This window comes from Stomoxys calcitrans, chromosome 5 (assembly GCF_963082655.1).
Source record: "Stomoxys calcitrans chromosome 5, idStoCalc2.1, whole genome shotgun sequence".
NCBI lineage: Eukaryota > Metazoa > Arthropoda > Insecta > Diptera > Muscidae > Stomoxys > Stomoxys calcitrans.
The window spans coordinates 40,392,432-40,412,286 of NC_081556.1; the positions used below are offsets into that span (position 1 = coordinate 40,392,432).

The 19,855-nt window shown below is 39.0% G+C and overlaps 1 protein-coding gene across 1 annotated transcript; it reads right to left on the reverse strand.

The window, feature by feature from the left end:
• Positions 1-195: 195 nt before the first annotated feature.
• Positions 196-12,857, reverse strand: LOC106080916 (venom serine protease). Its single transcript, XM_013242521.2, has 6 exons — positions 12,750-12,857; positions 5,344-5,561; positions 4,948-5,275; positions 4,784-4,882; positions 714-882; positions 196-653 (listed from the first exon to the last, which is right to left on the reverse strand). Exons 1-6 carry the CDS (start codon positions 12,826-12,828, stop codon positions 263-265), a joined length of 1,284 nt encoding a protein of 427 aa, XP_013097975.2. The 5' UTR covers positions 12,829-12,857; the 3' UTR covers positions 196-262.
• Between the last annotated feature and the right edge of the window lie 6,998 nt (positions 12,858-19,855).

Sequence of the window (19,855 nt, forward strand, 5' to 3'; positions counted from 1 at the left end):
ATAAATTTTATAATATAATTACTTTTTTATTTATATTTTTCTTAACACATATTCGATGTAATCCATTCCTTAAACCGGCATCGTCACTTATAAGATTTTTATCTTGTGATGTCTGGTATCAATAAACAAACAAACAAACAAACAATGTATATGAATTGCAAACAGTCCTTAAAACACCAAACTTTCCAGTGTAAATTATTTTGTTTTTTGAATATTTATTTTAAAGTTTATTTTCCTTCGAATAATAAAATTTTTCAAATGGTTATCCCGACTCATTTACATTACATGTTGTGTAACCGGTATTCTGATATATCCATGATAAATATGTTGATATGCGTGTGTTTACTCCTGTTGCATATCCTCCTTGGCCACAGAATTTGCCAAAACTTATGCAACCCAAAAGATATTGACGGGAACTACGTCTTATGACCGGACCACCAGAATCATATTGACAGGAATCTTTGCTAGTACCCAAATAATCATAGGTACAAAGTTGACTGGGATAAATTGTGGTATCGTTATATGTTTTGGCGCATGAAGCATTATCTGTAACCAATACGGTTGCCTTCTGCAGGGAGTCTGAAATAGGGCCAGCAAATGAAGTGGTACCCCATCCAACAATATCTACATAAGTGAAAGTGTAATCATCAGGACTAAAGGAATGAAAAAATGGTTATAGGATTGTTTATAAGGATTTATATGGAAATCATTACCTTGTAAATTGAGGCGGCAGACACATTGGACCCACACCCCGAGTCCACTCAATTGGTGTCGTGGTTCTTAGTAATGCAATATCATTATTGATGGTTGGTCTACTGCTATAAGAGGGATGTTGTATAATCTGAGCAACATAATAAGTGGCTGCATATTTGGTCTCATAATCTAGGGTAAAGAAATATGATTCAATATAATAGCAATGTTTATTAATTAAAATTAAAATTTAGTTTAAAAATCTTGGTGTATTAATTTGAAAATTTCTCAATTGAAAGGTATCAAAAACAAAAACATCTTAAAACTGGAGAAAAACTTCGTATTATCGCTGTTGTGTGGTTTTTCGTTAAAACCGAAATTGTCTTCATTATAAAATATAAATAGATTTAAGCACATACAATCCATTTTAAAGGTGTGGTGAATTTGCGAAACTCACAACACCGAGTTTTAAAAATTGACAATTTCAAAAGTTTTCAAAAATATATTCAAGCGCAAGAACATTACTATTAGAACATATACCTTGAACTGTCAAAAGTATAAAAATGTAACGTATATGTAGCTTTTGAAGTGTGGTGAATTTGTCATATCATAAATGTTGCATTTTTCAATAAGAACTGATCTAGTTTAATTGGTAAATTAATGTAGGACAAAGAATAAGCAATTTTGAGGGAGTGGTGAATTTTGAAAAAGTGTGGTGAGTTTTGAAAAAGTGTGGTGAGTTTTGAAAAAGTGACGGTGTGAATTAAACTGATCTTGTCTAATTGGTTAACGAATGTGGGACAAAGAATAAGCCATTTTAACTGTGTGGTGAATTTTGAAAAAAGTGTGGTGTGGTTAACTATTTTATTGCAACACATGGTGTATATATATATATATATATATATATATATACAGAAATATGTCACTAAAAGGACTTCCCTGGAAGGTTTAATATCAATAAAAAATATACAATCGTCTCTGAAAGAAAGTGGTGTAAAAGCGGTTGTGCTGATGACTTGGCTATAACGATTAGAAGTTTTAATAGTCCAAGGCACACTCTTCGAGTAGATTGTATTCTACCCGGCGAAAAAACTGACATTAAAACCAAAACTTAAGTCCTTCTGAAAAGGAAGTGGTTCTATTTAGAAGCACATATGAGTTATACACATGTCTTCTTGGCAGAAGAGTATGTTCCGCTAAATACCTGTATGCTTTGAAGTGCGGAAATTTATCTTAAAATCCTAGAGGAAATAGAACCACAGTACACGGGTGAAATGACGCTGTAGCTGAGCAACGAAACAACTGCATTAAAATAAGACACAAATATACGAAAGCTCCCCGTAAAAGCACGGTTGAGACAGAACAAGCCCAGTATAAGAAGGCAAAAAAGTTACTCGCTGCCGTAATAGATAGGAGTAAGAAAGAAAAGTGGGAGGATTTAAGAGAAGACATTAACCGAAATCCTTGGGGCCTCAAATACAAAATAGTAATGGAAAAACTCGGCGCATAAAGCCCAACATTGGTGATGGACAGAAGAACAATGGACTATATTGTCCATCCACACACTCATCACCCGATGAATTTTATGAAGAGCCAATTACCAACATAAGCCCGTTTACGACAGAGGAGGAATGTTGCAGCCCGAAAACAGACCAAAATATATTCTAGGAATGTTGAAGCGGTGCCTATTTGAAGGTGTTTTTCCGGAGGTATGGAAGAGATGGTGCTCATATGCAAGGGTAAAGTTGATCCAACATCTCCATCCTCATACAGGTCACTCTGTATACTGGATACGGTCGGCAAGCTTTTTAAGCTTTTTTATAAAGCCACGGCTTCTGGACGCCATGATTGAGGGAGGTGAACTCTCAATGAGACAACATGGCTTCTGGGCAGGAATGTTCACGATCCGAGTTCAAGAGATGTGCTGAAAATAGTAGAGAAGGCTAGATAAAAAACCACTCTTAGAAGAACGCATTCAATAGCCTCAGATGGTCTGACGTTCTCCAAGCATTCAGAGAGAACTGAAATATACCGGTATCTGATGAGAATAATGATAAGTTACTTGCATAACAGGGTACTTTTTTATAACTCTCAGGATGGAAGGTGTGAATTTGAGGTCAGGAGCGTCGCAAGGCTCCATACTTGGGCCGTATCTTTGAACCTTTCTAGTAGGATATGTTGACGCCATCTCTCCATGACGCAGACATCACGGCAAGAGACAAGTAAGGTGCAGAGCGCAAACTTCGGGAGGTGATGCTAAGGGCAAAGTACTGGCTGGAATTCCATGGCTTATAGCTTGCGATGCAGAAGACGGAGTTGCTACTCCTAAGGAGAAAAAATAGCCCAGAGCGAAATCCTTGCTCTCGGTTCAGAGGATGGAGGCTCTTAGGGTCATATTATCCTACCAGTTTGGGCGCAGCTCACAGCCCTTGTAATAGCCGGAATGGGGCCAATAAAACTAAAGGCCATGTAGCGTGCCAGGCTCTATCCCCCGAAGTGCGACACCCAGAGAGAACAAAGCGAGATTCCAACGGATTATACATGGTCCATACTACATCGATATATCGAGCGATGGCAACAAAGTGGACAAATGAGAATCGGGTCAGGTGAACGCTAATATGGGGAGATAGAAAGCTTCTGCGATGTCAACTATTACTTCACCGCCATGGTTGTTTCCGGAAATATCTGAATAGCATGCTCCTCAAGCAGGTCCATATATGAGGAGCTAGAATTTGCAGACGATGTGGGACACACGTTCTTCTACTGTAAGCGCTGGGTTGAAAGACACAAAGCGTTTAGCGACGTTTCAATAGTCCAGACGATGCTGGAAGTCAAAAACTCGGAGGAGGTGATGAGATACGCCGAACAAGTATGCATACACTACAAAGATGATATGGAAAATCACCAGACATGGTGCGAAAGCGGCTCCGAGGTGGAATTAATCCCCAGGGATGATACAGGTTGGGTTTTTAGCCGGTACAGTTGATAATGGAGTCCGGCATAAGGCGAGCGACGCTCTCGCCACAAGCCTAAAGTATTTTCCAATACAGATACGCATAACAAATCATTGACTCACCGATGGAAGAGAAGTATCCTCCTTAAAGGAGTGTTTTTGGGTACAGTTGTGTTTTTTATATTATACATTTATTATGCATTTTACAGCGAACTGAAATTTTAAAACGGTAGATAGTTGAATTCAGATGGAGTAGTTTTTAAGGTATCATGAATAAAAAAGAGATCATGGCTTTCTAAGAAGTCTTGGATTTTAGTTGTAATTTATGGTTTTTAATAATCAAAAAGAATGTACAATGTGTATAACAAGAACAATGTGCCAGTATGAGATACAATGCCCACGAACATTCCATTAAGAAACAGGAGATACTTTTCTCATGTCAAACCGATTCAATGTTAAGCACAATGATATTTAGAATAGTCAGAAATAAAAACACAATGAATGTTTTTCTAACGATCCCAGTGAGGTGAGCTATAAAAACGGTTGCTTTGTTAAAGTAGATAATAAATCTATTATTTTTATGAGAGATTTGATTAAAATAAGCAATTTTTGAGGTGTGGTGAGTTTGGAAAAAGTATGGTGAATTTCTAATTTGTGGGGAATTTTCATTAAAAATTATTTTTTTTTGTAATTGAAGCGAGAAATAGTGATAATATGCTCACATGTACAATAAAATAGTAAAGCTCTAGAAAAAATTGATTTTATGTTGGTGCTTTTTGTTTTGGTATGGAAAAATATTGATGCAGCTAGGTGAGCCACTAAAAAGGATCCTTAGTTTATTAAACCTATCCAAAGTAGTAAATGCATTGTTTTTAGGACAGATATTGTTTAAATTAGCAATTTTTAGGGTGTGGTGAATTTTGCAAAGGTGTGGTGAGTTTTTAAATTGTTAGGGATATTGATGAAATACTCAAAATTTTAATTCCGGAAGCTAAAAATAGTATAAATTTGCTCATATGTGCCATAAAATGGTAAATCTCATGCTATAAAATTGATCCAACTGGTGTTTATATCCACTACTACCACTACTGTGGTATAGGGTATTATTTTGGTAAAGAAACATAGTTATGCATGACTTACTACTTGCCAAATTATGATCACCGGCCTGAATCACATAACTAGATGGATTTGGTGCTTGTTCCGTGCAATGAGCAGCCGTTAAAACATAATCGTGAGCAACTACAAATATACAAAAGTTGAATATTAGATAATTTTCTTTTAAATTGTTTAGCCGTATTCCTTACTTATGGTTCCTGCACAGAAGGGCGGATTATCTGGATGAGTCTTAAGGGCCACTATGCCAGGATATTCATTAATATCTGTTTCCTGGCCATTGACTATTTTCGTATTCACAGACCAACCACAATCACATTTCTGTGGCGTCACATACATCTCACATCGAAATGTACCCGTTGGGCGCTTCTTAGCAGTTGATATATAGGCGAACACTACAGAGCGAAATACGGATTTATCCACAAAATTACCTTTGCCACAATATTGTTTTGAGCCACGCAAATATTCATCGCCATCTTGTGCAAAATAGAAATTTTCTGTAGTACATACATTGTTGCCCTACGAGATAGTGGTTTAAATATTATGTTTTAGATGTAAGAAGAATTTCATTCTGTTTTATGACTCACCATAGCTAAACTTATATTGCATTTGACACCAATCTCATGATCGAGAGGAGCAACAAATTTATAACGACATGATGTGCCTTCGGGATATTCTGTGGGATAATACGGTGACTCTAGGTACGAGTAGCCTGGGTTGATATTAAATGTATGGTCACATCCAGTGAATTGAGCCAATGTCGTGGCAGGGCTTAGAGAGAAAATTGCGACCAGTAGATAAACGGCTATTGAGGAAGATTCGATGGTAAGAAAATGATAAAAAATAGTCAAATTTTATGCATGTTTTCAATGTAATTCATTTCTCATTTCGGATTTTCGTCTTAAATGAGTCAGATGAGATAAGTTATTATATTTTCCTTTAATTATTTCTATGTCTCTTTATATGAATCTCCAAAGTACCAATACTTAAATTGGGATTTCTGAATAACAAAAACAATATTTTACTTAATTTTTATTTAAAATTTATCATCATGTTGTTCTTCTTTATGAAAGCTTATACCAGTAATAAAGCCTCTAAATATGAAAAACGTGTGCTTTAATTTCACTGCTTTCACTCTCACCATTGCTGATTTACGATTATAGATAAAACGTTTTAATGTTAAAACATGAGTACCATTTAACATTTTTATAACTTTTTTTTTTATATACGTGACAACATGTCATAAAGTGTGGTATTCTTGGTAATGATTCATATGAAGAGTTTATTATATATGAGAAGATTTCCTCTTCGCCAAAAGTGTAATTCTTCGTCTTATTGTTTTATTAGCGATTGTGGGTTATACCGAAGAAGACCTCTTACTAAATGTTTGTGCAAAAATTTTAAAAATTATTTTATCTTTATGGCATATCAAACTGTTTAAATATTGACAGTACGGCATAATAAAAACGATAATAATTATTAAACTGCTTGGGAATATATAGAATATATATTTTGTGTTGTTAACACTTAAGTGTTCATGATCAAAAATTCGATTTAGAAAGTTGTCCTCTTTGGGGTATACCCGAAACTTTTCTCGAGGCCTAAAAAAAGTGAAGCGAACCCCATTATTGGTTGACTAGCTAAACCTTTCCGATCTTCTCATCATCATGTACTTCACTGGATTGTTAACGAGACAATGGCTATCGAGCATGGGTGAGGTCAAGTTAAAACTTGTACGATTTATTCATTGCCCCGGTCTCCTCTAAAGAAGCCCTAATACCAGTATTCGTCATAGGGGTTGGGCCAGTAGCCCTATGTAAAAACCTACAACGAACTGCCAACAAAGGATTCCCCACAATTTCACGAATTCCGCAAATCTTGTCCAGAGTATTAAACACTTCATGGCCAGATTTCTCGAATAGCCTAAACATGCAATTTTCCAAATAGTGAAACATCAGACTGAAGTCTATAGAATAGGAAAATGGTTCCATAGAGATGAAGATAGCAATCTAAAGTAAAGAAGGAAATTAGGATATGGTAAGAAAAGTTTTCAAAACTATTGGTTGTTGTTGTTGTAGCAGTTTTTTGCGTTCTATCCTTTGTCAACTTGATTCTGTTGAGTGTCAAAATCCAGGAACTCTGCGACTAAGATGGGGGTCGTTCACAGGGATCTGGGTCTCAGTCGAGTGGGCTTGGCTGGTCAGTTAAACCGGTGACATGTATCGTATGGTCACTGGTCACAATCGGGACATATATCTTGCATGTCGGCATCAATCCTTACTTGATGGGAGTTGAGGCAGCCACATCTGCCATATCGTAAATGAGCCAGAAGTTACTCTGGTTTGCCGGGGGAGGTTAATTTCTTCAGGTGTAATGGGAGGCGATCGTTCTCCAAGGACTACATTCACCCGGTAGCTATTTACCGCATTTGCTACCGTGTCTGCATGAATGTTGTCTAGACTCGCTTGATCTAGAGGTTCTCTCTCTTGTAGCGCTGAACCTCACGCTCTAGATCATATAAATCTACCTTAAGGCCTCTGATGATTTGGATGGTCTCTGCGATAACAGCCCAAAAGTTATTGCTTAGACAGCATGTGGTTATGTCTTCGCACTGGTAGTCGATCTTTGTCTCCTGAGAACTGAGGAGACAGCCCATCGCAGTTTGGAAGGCGACATTCTGACAGATCTGAGTATTATTCCGCTGAATGCCACAGAGCTAGCGAGTCCACACTGGCGTTGTATAACTTACCACAGATCGGCCAATTGCTTTGTACGTGGTCACCAAGGTTTGTTTGTCCGCACCCCAAGTGCTGCCGGCAAGTGACTTGAGGACCTTGTTTCTACTTTTGATTTTATTGCAAATTGCTGTGGCATGTGGGGAGAATGTGTAAGAGCTGTCAAATGTGACGCCAAGTATTTGGGGACACTTGATGGTGGGAATCTTTTCTTCATTGGCCATTACAGTCAGCTCGTCATTCACCTCACGCTTATTTGTAGTAAACAATGTGGCTGAAGATTTGGTGGCAAATATCTTCGGATTTCTTACAGCGAAATATGAGGCAAGTTCGTCGAGGTAGACGCTCAAGCTATCGCAGATGTTAACAATGGATGGGGGACCTAATGCCATGATCGTACAATCGTCCGTATATGATACGATCTCCATGCCGTCGGGGGGGAGGGGGGTGGAATGGAGGATGGGTAGAGGTTAAACAATGAAGGAGATATCACCCTGCCTTGGGGAACTCCCTGTTTTACTCTACGGTGCTTCGACTTCTTATTCCTAAATTCCACAAATGACTGGCGGTCATACAGATAATTCGCGACTCAGTGTTTAAGGCCTGGCTGGAGCGACGTGTTAGCGATGTCTTCAAACAGTTTGTCGAATGCCTTCAATAGGTCCAGTGCCACGAGGACCGTTCTATTTTATGGCCTGGGCTGATTGAAGACACGGCAAATGTGTGCGGTGATGGCATGCAAAGCAGTTCTTGTGCTATGCAGTCTTCGAAATACATGCTGATGCTCGTCGAATAGAAATTCTCCTACGAGGCTTGGGAGGAGTAACGCCTCAAGCGTTTTTGCTACTTGTGAGAGAAGGGAGATTGGTCTCTACGACTTCCCCAGACTCGGTTCCTTTCCAGGCTTCAGTAGCGAGATCACTTTGCCCATTTTCCAGACATCGGGAACTGTAAGAGTGTTCAAAGACAGGTTGAGGACAGCAGTAAGGTACTTAACTCCAGATAAATCCAGATTCTTCAGCATCAGTGAAGAGATTCCGTTGGGGACCAAACACCTTAGACAGTTTGGCGCCATGGATGACATTCGTAACTTTCCCCACGGTAAATTGTGATGGCTGTCAATGGGGTCGAAGACCACGAATACGGCGAATGGTCCTCCTCTTTGCCCTGTCACTCTCGGGATGCACAATAAATTGACGGTTGTACAACCTGGCGCATCTCGCGGATCAGTCCATCCCATCTACTGGGGTTCGAGAGTGACTTAACAGTAGACTACAGCTTGCATAAAGCAGTGCCTCAGTTACATTGCTCTAAGTGTTCCAGCCATAAATTCCACCTATGTTCGTTGACTACCCTGTTTATTTCCAGATTCAGATCGTTGATTCTGGGGTTTAGGGGGGTTTGTACAACGAATCCCATCACGCTCGTCTGCGAGTACCACTGCCTGTGCCGGGAAATTGGGCCGCACTTGGGGTATTCGACCGACTGGTATAAAGCGAGCGGCTGCTGCGTTAATGATGTCTCGGAATTTCCTCTCGGCAACTAGCACATCAGAGGTGGATGTCAGTTCACTGAAGCGGCGATTGATGTACTCTTTGAAGCCAATCGAATCGGGTTTCTTCTGATTGATAAACGTCTGGCGCTCAGAGGTTTTGCAGTCGAGTATTCGCTCGATGGTGAGAATTATGGGGAAGTGGTCTGACCCCAAAAAGATGACGGCTTGCCAGGATACGTCACTCAGGAGATCAGGGGATGCAATGGAAATGTCTGGCGAGTTGCTACATCTCCTCGTAGTGGGGGCATCCTCATTCACCGTGCAAAACGAGGAGCCTTCAATCTGCTCTGCCACTCTGGTTGTTACCTTGGGGGGAAAATGCCATGAAACCAGACACTGGCGGTGGTCATAAAAGCAGGAAGGCCATATGAACTGATGTGAGAATGGGCATCTATTTCTTGGCACAGGTGATCACATTGAATGTCGTTATTCGACGTCTATTTTGATAAGACAAGTGGAATATAATTTTCATTTGGATCATTCGACATACTTAATGGCAAACCTTTCTAAAGATGGCCATGAGTCGTTCGAGCCAACAAAACCAATAGCATTGTGGCATGGTCCGCAGTCGGTAGTTTAGAAGCCCTTGAGATCTAATCAGCTAACGCGACTCGATCGCTTCCTAGGTTGGGTTAGGTTATGATGCGGATTCTAAACAGTCCTATGTCACTAACGACATTCACCTAGGCCAGCAATCGACTTGTTGTGCGCTCTAAATCCGAAAAGTATCTCCAAAGAGATACAAATACGATAGCGGTGCTTCAAAATACGTTTATAAGAACACCACAGGTGACCAATCATTTCGGGCGCTTGATCCCGAAACAAATCAACAATCGACCATGTGGTTCTTTGAAGTTGAGCCAAATCCCAAGAAAATTTTTCATGGAAGAAGCATTTCGAAGCAAATGGTCATCTGTTACTTCGGCAAATTTTGTCATGTGGCGACTGTTTCGCTTGAGCAACGTCTTGGGAGAAATTCGAAAAACAAAAAAAGTAAAGGCGAACCATTATTCACCATGATAAAGCCAGCTCTTACACATCGCCTCAAACCAGCGCCTTTTTGACCGGCCTAAACATCGAATTGATGGGCCATCCGGCGTAAAGCCCGGACTTGGCATCCAATGATATCTTTATCTAGCCGCATATTAAGATAAAAATGTGTGGTCAATGATTTTCGTCGCCAGAAGATGCTGCTGAAGGTTGTAAAAAACCATGTTTTGAAGGTGTTTAAATGGGAGTGGAAAAGTGTTTCGCATTTAAAAGTGTATCAATCTTGCTATAGCAATTAAACCATTTTTGATGATAAATATTTGCATTGCCATTATTAGGCCAGAAACTTATATAGCAGCCCTCGTATAAGTTCGCTCGCAGTCCTAAGCTTCTTCCTGGCTCCTCTTAGTAATAGTTTCGTCTTCTTACAAGCCGGAACCCCCATAAGACTTGTCGTCGTCCTACCAACCGTTGCACAGTGGAAGAAAATCGAGAAAAAAACCTGTAAAAAATATGCCGTGTGAGAATGGGTGGAGATATCTCCTTGAATTTTGAAGTGGTTAAAGCTGAGGTATTATCGAGGCCACCGTAGCGCAGAGGTTAGCATGTCCGCCTATGACGCTGAACGCCTGGGTTCGAACCCTGGCGAGACCATCAGAAAAAAATTTCAGCGGTGGTTTTCCCCTCCTAATGCTGGCAACATTTTGTGAGGTACTATGCCATGTAAAACTTCTCTCCAAAACAGGTGTCGCACTGCGGCACGCCGTTCGGACTCGGCTATAAAAAGGAGGCCCCTTATCATTGAGACTAAATTTGAATCGGACTGCACTCATTGATATGTGAGAAGTTTGCCCCTGTTCCTTAGTGGAATGTTCATGGGCAAAATTTGAATTTGCATTATCGAGATTTCTAAGAAAAATTCTAAAAAAACACAAAAAGAGATATCTTAGCAATTCTTTTTGAATTTTGCAGATAAAAGTGTCCTTAAAAATAAATTCTGCCCGATTTATTTACAAAAACCTTCAAAATACCCCTTTTGAGCAAAGATGGTTGCAAAATCGGCGTTTTTAGTAAATTTGCTTTTTTTTAAGGGATTCTTGAGAACTGTCCAGCAAAAAAAAAGAATTTTGATAATCGGACCACAAATAAAGATTTGGCAGCCCGAACAATTTTTCGAAATTCCATGGTGACCAACTTTGGGGCCTGTCAACAGACACCTGGAACTCCTAGGACCTTGAAATTTTGCACATAATCTCGATAACACCTTAGCTTTAACCATTTCAAAGTGTTATCTCCATACGTTCTCAAATGGCATATTTTTAGTAGTTTTTTTTTCGATTTTCTCCCACTGTTTCACTGGTTTACAGTCGGACAGAAAGGTTTACAGATAGCCGTCATCTGTCAACAGACGGTCTTTCATTCCACCTTATTCCGCTATGGCCCGGCACTCAAATGCTGCTGATCGTGCCATCATTACATACGGCGGTTATCTCCTTCTTACACCCCAAGAGCGTTTGTGACTTTACCGTCCTGGTCCGCTGTCCGTAAAAATGTTCACAACTGACTTCATCGGTTCCTACTGGTGATATGGTGTTTACTTTCACACGCATTCCATGATCGCCTGGATCATCGCCTGCAGGCCCATATTATGGCAAGCCAGACGAAAAAAAATTTCAGTTTTTGGGTCCTCAATAAAGAACTGTCCTTAGCTTTAATCCATCAATGACATGAATATCCAGACGTCATTATCAGAGTTCCGTCAATGCAAGACTGTGCCGCTGGCAGAAGTGTCTCGCACTTAACCTCAAGTGTCGTCTCAGGTATCCTAACCGAAACCTCTGCTATTGCGATGATGTGACTTGCTTCTCTTCTCTCTTCATTCTACCAAAATGCAATTTGTCCATAAAAATTCCATTAAGAAACAGTGACAAACTTCTTACATATCAATGAGTGCTGTCCGATTTAAGTTTCAAGATCAATGGTAAGCGACCTGTTGTTCATAGCCGTGAGTTCGAATTGCGTGCCGCAGTGCGACATCTTTTTGGGGAGGAGTGGCTTCTATGAATGGCATAGCACCTCACAAAAGTCGCCAGCATTAGGAAGGGATAACCACCGCTGAAAATTTTTTATGATGTTCTCGCCAGAATTCGAACCTCTGCTCTACGGTGGCCTCCACTCTAACATCTACTATCCGTTCTGTCATCGCCTTACATATGATAGCCACAGTGGCTGCCTTATACTTAACCTGTATGTACACAGGTTAAGTATGAGGCAGCCACCCAGCCCAGATTTGGATATAGTGTTGGAGTTATAATAAACTAGGGTGATTACTAAGTCCATGGTGTTTGGCATCAAACGATCGCCACAGCCGAACTTAGCAAGTTTCGCCTTGTTGTTTTAAACAAAATCTTATATCCTTTGGATTTCGAAACATGCTCATTATTTCTTGCATATTTTAAGGGGCATTGAATATATTTTTTCCCTTGCATGCAAGGCCTCACAAAATTTTAGATTTAAATTTTTTTTACAATTCTTCATGTTCACTTTTTTAAGCAGAAATTCTTTGATTCACTACTTTGTCACAATTATCCATTCTATAATTGTTGGTTTTACTTTTCATTTCGTTGTTTGAAATTCTTTAAAAACACCCTCTAAAATACTTTTTTTTTGCGTTTTTCTTAACTTTTGTTTTATGTTTTTTTGTTTTCGTTACCATTTAAACACCGCATTTGTTTTAAACCGCTCGACGACATTTTGTCAAATGACAATTGTTTTTGAACTGGAGCAAGCATTTTATTAAACAGTGTTTATTTTTTCTCCTAGATACGACTGATGAGCTGTTATAGCTGTACGCAAATGTTTAACAAATATTTGCTTTAATTTGTGTTATATTTTTTTTTAATTGTGTTTTGTTGTTGTAAATGTGTGATATGAAGAAATGGCGAAATTTACCATCAATGGTTGGCTAAGATGATGGCCTGTACAAAAAAAAGAACAAAGTTTATGATTTGTTAACACTTGCAGAGATTTCGGTGGGCTTCATTAGCTATATATCGCGAGAGATATGACAATTATACACTAGGGGAAAAATGACAGTTCAAAATATTTGAAAGTTGTAAAGGAAAGTTTTTTTGCAGAAATTTTCTAGGAAATGTTTTCCTTAAAGACAAGAGAAGGATTCTACAACATTTTAGAGTAAAACTTCTTAGAAATTTTGTGCTCAAAAAAATTTTGTTTTTGGAGGAAATTTTTTAGAAATTTTGTCTTTTAAAAAAATTTCTTAGAAATTTTGTCTTTTAAGAAAATTTCTTTGAAATTTTGCCTTTTAAGAAAATTTTTTTGAAATTTTGCCTTTTAAGAAAATTTCTTAGAAATTATGTTAGTATGGAAAATTTCTTAGAAATTTTCTGTTTAAAAAAATTCTCTATACAGAAATTTTCTAAGAAATTTTGCCTTTAGAGAAAGTTTGTTAGAAATTTTGTATTTAGAGAAAATTTCTAAGACATTTTGCCTTTAAAGAAAATTTTTAAGAAATTTTGTCTTTAGAGAAAATTTCAAAGAAATTTTATCTTTGGCGAAAATTTCTAAGAAATTTTGCCCTTAGAGAAAGTTAGTTAGAAAACTTGTCTTTATAGAAAACTAGCTGGACAGGGTCCGCTCCGCTGCGCCTTCTTTCACTCTCTTAATTTATCTGAGCCCTATACTGGCATGGTCCAGGAATATGTCCTGTTTTGGGGTGCTGGTACAGCCTTTCAGATATTTCGCCCCAATGTGGATATCATTTTCGTGCTCTATTCCCAAACACCTTTCATTTAAGCCTTATATTGCTGAGGTAGGTAAATATATCCGGTATGGAAGTATTTTTGGAGGCGAGGTGGACGCTCATTTATCAGATTCGTACTCTTTTTGTTTTATATTTCCATTTGGCCGGGTTTTGGAGGTGTTGCGGCCCCCTAGATATCCCACCCTAAATAAGGATGCCAAATTTGTGTTTTTGAGTTGTTATAAAGAAACTAAATTTCGCTTAAATTGCCCCATCCATCTTCGAGATCTGGCGTTATTGAAAATAGGGTAAGGGGAGGTTCCGCCCATTAAATCTTGGATGTTATATCCACTTCATTCTCTTGATTTTGGTGGTGGATTGGAGTAGCCAAACCCCTTGCCCCGAAAGTGGATATCAGATTCATATCCTTTTCAAAAAAAAAAAAAAAAAAAAAAACACATTTGGGCTTCATATTGCTATAGTCGGTAAATATGTGTGGTTTAGGGGGAGTTTATGAGGTGAGGCCTCCCTGAAACACTTAGCCATAAAACCGATACCAGATTTGAGCCCCTTTTTGCCATAATCCACAAATATGTCCAGTTTGGAGAGGTATGTAGGGTGGGGTGGCCACCCACACTCTAAGCCCTGAAAAAATATCAGCATCGTGCTCTACTCTCAAATTTCTTTTATTTGAGCCCCAAATGCCATTGGTTTGAAGAGTTTATGGGGTGAGGCGATTCCCAAATTAGCGTCTTTTCGTAAGTGAGCCCTACTCTAATATACCATACCATTTATAAAAGCCCCATATTGGCATTGGTTAAAGGGGAGTTTAAAGGATGAGGCCTAAATTAGTTTTCTAATCTCAAATACCTTTCATTTGAGCCACATATTGTCATGGTCGGTAAATTTGCACTCTTTGTGGGGTTTTTTGGGAAAGGGGCCGTGCCCCCCATACATGGTCTCACATTTGGCTATCAGATTCGCATTCAACTCCCAAATACGGTCAGATATCGATAAATGTAGCACCCTATAGCTGTTTTGCTAAGGCAACCTCCTTTCACTTGAACCTCATTTTTAATACCATATTCGTAGTCTACTTCAGAATACCTTTTATTTGAGTCCCATATTATCATGATCGTCAGATATGCCCACTTGGGACGGTTTTGGTTTTGGGGCGGCCCCCTTCGCAATTACACCCACATTTTTAATATTCGATGATCATATTCGTACTCTACTCTCGATGACCTTTCATTGGAGTCCCATATTGCCCCGATAGGTCCACTTTTGATTTTGGAGCTGTTTATGGCTTGGGGCGTCACGCTAGGCCTTTGGATTCAATTTTCGATATCATGTTCGTATTCTACTTCCAAATTCCTTTCATTTGAGTCCAATATTGTCCCGATTGGTGCACACTGATTTTGGGCGGTACTTTGGGGCCGGTTTTGGGCTCTCTAGATACTTGAAATCAATTTTTAATTTCATATTTATACTCTAATCCCGTATACCCTTCATTGGTGTTGAATATTGTCCCGATCGGCCCACTTTTTGTTTTGGGGGGTATTCTTAGGGCCACGCTCTAGGTATTTGAACCAATTTGTGACACCATATTCGTATTCTACTCCCGAAAACTTTTCATTTGAGTTACATACTGTCCCGAAGGGTCTACTTTGATTTTTGACAGTACTTTTGAAAAGATTTTGGATTTTCGACATCCCTCCGACTGTTTCGCTGTTTCACAGTGCGGCAGGCGCATTCGTCGCTCACGCCCTTAACTCGGACTGTGTCTACCCGAAAGGCTTCGGGTTAACCAAGTTTATTGATGGCAGTCCTCTGACCTTCACCGCCAAATCGTCAGCCCTTTCATTTCCCCTTACTCCGTTATGGTCCGACATCCAAACGATGCGGTTTGTGCCATCCACATGGAAGGCGTTAATCTCCTTCTTACACTGCAAGACTGCCCGTGGCTTTGCCGTCCTGGTTGTTATTGCCCTTATGGCCAATTTACTGTCCGAACAAATGTTCACACTCAACGTCCTCGCGTTAGCACCACACCACCCGTGATCTAACCGTCCTGGTTGTTATTGTCCATATGGCCATTTTACTGTTCTTGGGCTTAGTACAACTCTCTAGATACTTGAATCCAATTTTGAATATCATATTCATACTCTAATCCCGAATACCTTTGATTGGAGTCCCATATTGTCCCAACCGGTTCACTTTTTATTTTGGGCGGTACTCTTTCATTTGAGTTCAATACTGTCCCGAAGGGTCCACTTTGATTATTGACGGTACTTTTGCAAAGATTTTGAGCTTGAGGCGGCTCTTTAGGTACTTGGACCCAATGTTAAATATCATATTCCTACTCTACACCCAAATACCATTCATTTGAGTCTCATATTGCTCCGATCGCTCCACTTCTGAATTTGAACGGTACTTCTGGGGCGGTTTTGGGCTTGGGGCGGTCTCCTAGGTACTTGGCCCCAATTTTGAATACCATATTCGTATTTTGCTACGAAATACCTTCCATTTCAATCCCATATTTTCCCCTCCTAATGCTGGCAACATCTGTGTGGTACTTTGCCATGTAAAACATCTCTCCAAAGAGGTGTCGCACTGCGGCACGCCGTTCGGACTCGGCTATAAAAAGGAGGTCCCTTATCAGTGATCCTAAACTTGAATCGGACTGCACTCATTGAAATGTGAGAAGTTTGTCCTTTTTCCTTAATGGAATGTTCATGGGCAAAATTTGCAAACTTGCATTGTCCACATCGGTAAATATATCTTCCTGGAGGGTTTTGGGGATGGGTAGGACGCTCAGACACTAAGGAATTAATTTTTATGTCAGATTTGTTCTCTACTTTTAAATGTCTTTCATATGATACCCATATTTCCCAAAATGGTAAAAGTGTCCTGTTGGGTGATGTTTTTGGGGGTGGGGGACCACCCTGATACTTAAAGTGACATTTGTATGCCAAGTTCGTATTCTACTTTTAAATACCTTTCATTTGATACCCATATTGTTCCAACTGTTAAAGATGTCTCTTCGGATGGGTTTTGGGATGGGGCGTCCCCCCAAGTTATTTGACCCCAAAATTTTATACCAATTTCGTGTTTTTGGGGTACCATAAGGTGGCATACAAAATTTCGCTTAAATCAGTGCTTCAATTTGCAAGATCTGGCGTTTTTGAAAATAGGGCTAAGGGAAAGGGTCCGCCCACCTTCGGATATCAAATAATGTAGTACCCTATATTCAGCAGGGGCTCAAACTCTACCATCTGTGCAAATTTTCATGAAAATCGCTACATCCGTTTTTGAGTCTATACGGAACAGATAAACAAACAAACAAAGGGCGACAATTTTATTTTACCCTCCACCATAGGATGGGGGCATATTAATTTCTTCATTCCATTTGTAACACCTCGAAATGTCTATCTAAGACCCCATAAGGTATATATATTCTTGATCGTCATAACATTTGAAGTCGATCCAGCCATGTCCGTCCATCTGTCTGTCGAAACACGCTAGCTCTCGAAGGGGGTTAAGCTAGGCGTTTGAAAATTTGCACACATACTTCTTATTAGTGTAGGTCGGTTGGGATTGTCAATGGACCAAATCGGGTCATGTTTTGATATGGCTGCCGCATAAACCGATCTTGGGCCTTGACTTCTTGAACATCTAGAGGGCTCAATTCTTCAACGATTTGTCTAAAATTTTGCACATTGTATTTTAATATCACTTCCAGCAATTGTCTTAAGTATGGTCTAAATAAGTTCATAACCTGATATAGCTGCCACATAAACCGGGTCTTGACTTCTTGAACTTCTAGAGAGTGCAATTCTTATCCGATTTGGCTGAAATTTTGCACATATCGTTTTGGGTATGGTTTCCAACAACTGTGTCGAGTATGGTTTCAATCAGTTTATATCGTGATATAGCTGCCATATAAACCGATCTTGGGTCTTGACTTCTTGAGCCTCTAGAGGGCGCAATTCTTATCCAATTGGGTTGAAATTTTGCATATATCGTTTTGGTATGACTTCCAACAACTGTACCGAGTATGGTCTAAATCGGTTCATAACCTGAGATAGCTGCCACATAAACCGATCTCCCGTTAAGACTTCTTGAGTCTCTAGAGGGCGCGCTTGTTATATAATTTGGCTAAAATTTTGCACATGTCTTTTTAGTGTGACTTCTAACCACTGTGTAAAGTATGGTCTAAATTAGTCTATGTCCTGATATAGCTGCCATATAAACCGATCTCCCGATTAGACTTCTTGAGCCTCTAGAGGGCGCAATTCTCATCCGATTTGGCTGAAATTTTGCACATATCGTTTTGGTATGGTTTCCAACAACTGTGTCGAGTATGGTCTCAATCAGTTTATATCCTGATATAGCTGCCATATGAACCGATCACCCGATTAGATTTCTTGAGCCTCTAGAGGGCGCGATTGTTATTTAATTTGGCTAACATTTTGCACGTGTGTTTTTAGTGTGACTTCTAACAACTGTGTCAAGTATGGTCTAATAAGGAAAATATATCTGCCATAAAAACCGACCTCCTGATTAGACTTCTTGAGCCTCTAGAGGGCGCAGTTCTGTTTAGAGAAAATTTCTTAAAATTTTGTCTATGGAGAAAATTTAATAGAATTGTTTTTTTTTGTTACTTTGTCTTTGTAAATTTTTTTTGAGGTTTTCTAGAAATTTTGTCTTGCTAGTGAAAGTTTCCTCATTTAGTATTCTCTTTCACCCATCATTTTTCTCGAGTGTAAACTATAAGAAATTCGCTTATGCTTTTACCTTGACAAAGCTTTTGATAATTTCAATTAAACTCCATCGCCAAGCGTAATTAAAAAATTAGCACAAGTTATAAAATCAACAAAATTTTTAGAAAAGTTTTTAATTTTATGGTATTTTCTTTGTGGGAATAAAACTAAAAATTAAGCCAACTAACGATTTACGGCTATCTCTCACACTTTAAGGTTTATTGACGCAAATGTCTGGGTGGCATGAGGAAAAGTTTTTTAATTTTGATCCAGACTCTTCACATTAAGGAAGCAATTAGTGATTCTGTATTTTCTTCTTGTGATTAATTGTTTTATAAAATTTTTGTGTTTTTTTTTATCTCTTCTGGGTTCCAACAGTTGTTCAAATAAAGGCTACCAGCCTATAAGTGACGTATGTACTCAGAGAGAGAGGGAGTATTTATTGTTGGGCTTAAACTGTTTAGGGTTCTGCCAGCTTTTAAATGAGGGCTAGTAGACCCCCACAGGTAGCAGCAGACATGTGTGAAAAACCTCCTAATAACTCTATTTTGTAGATAAGAACAGCATTTTGACATTTCAATAGTGGTTTTTATGTCTGAAAACCGTTGGAACTTGCAGTTGTTTGTTGGCTGTTGAACTTGAACGTGATAATCTGTATGAGTAGGTGTTATTGGGGGATTTTTATTGTTTTTTAGCCGGTGTTTGTAAACAATAAAAAAAAACTTTTGTTGTTAAGAGTTTCATGAGAAGTTTTTTTCTACCACTTATATCTCCTTGACTTACATAGCCATTTGATGGAGGTATCATTGGGTTGCCCAAAAAGTAATTGCGGATTTTTTAAAAGAAAGTAAATGCATTTTTAATAAAACTTAGAATGAACTTTAATCAAATATACTTTTTTACACTTTTTTTCTAAAGCAAGCTAAAAGTAACAGCTGATAACTGACATAAAAAAGAATGCAATTACAGAGTCACAAGCTGTGAAAAATTTGTCAACGCCGACTATATGAAAAATCCGCAATTACTTTTTGGGCAACCCAATAAAAACGACAGGTAATGATTTTTTTTTTAAGATTTTCTGTGGTTAGTTTGGCTAAGGTTATAGTGACAATCTGCAATCAGACTAACTTTGGCAGTTTAGTCCCTTGCAATATCATAGGATAAAGAGAAGGTAGGAAGTCCAAACCGTTGAACCCGTTAAACCCCCTTAAAATCTTGAGAATATCCACATTGCCAAATTCAGGCAAGAAAAATAACCTAAGTGAAACTCCTCCGCTTGTCAGCTTCTACAGA

Coding starts and splice junctions, on each gene's coding strand:
- LOC106080916 (XM_013242521.2), bottom strand. CDS start 12,828: ATGCTTGCTCCAGTTCAAAAACAATTGTCATTTGACAAAATGTCGTCG. Junction 883..4,783: donor TGATCATAATTTGGCAAGTA/GTAAGTCATGCA, acceptor TCTTTACCCTAG/ATTATGAGACCAAATATGCA. Junction 654..713: donor CTGCCGCCTCAATTTACAAG/GTAATGATTTCC, acceptor TCATTCCTTTAG/TCCTGATGATTACACTTTCA.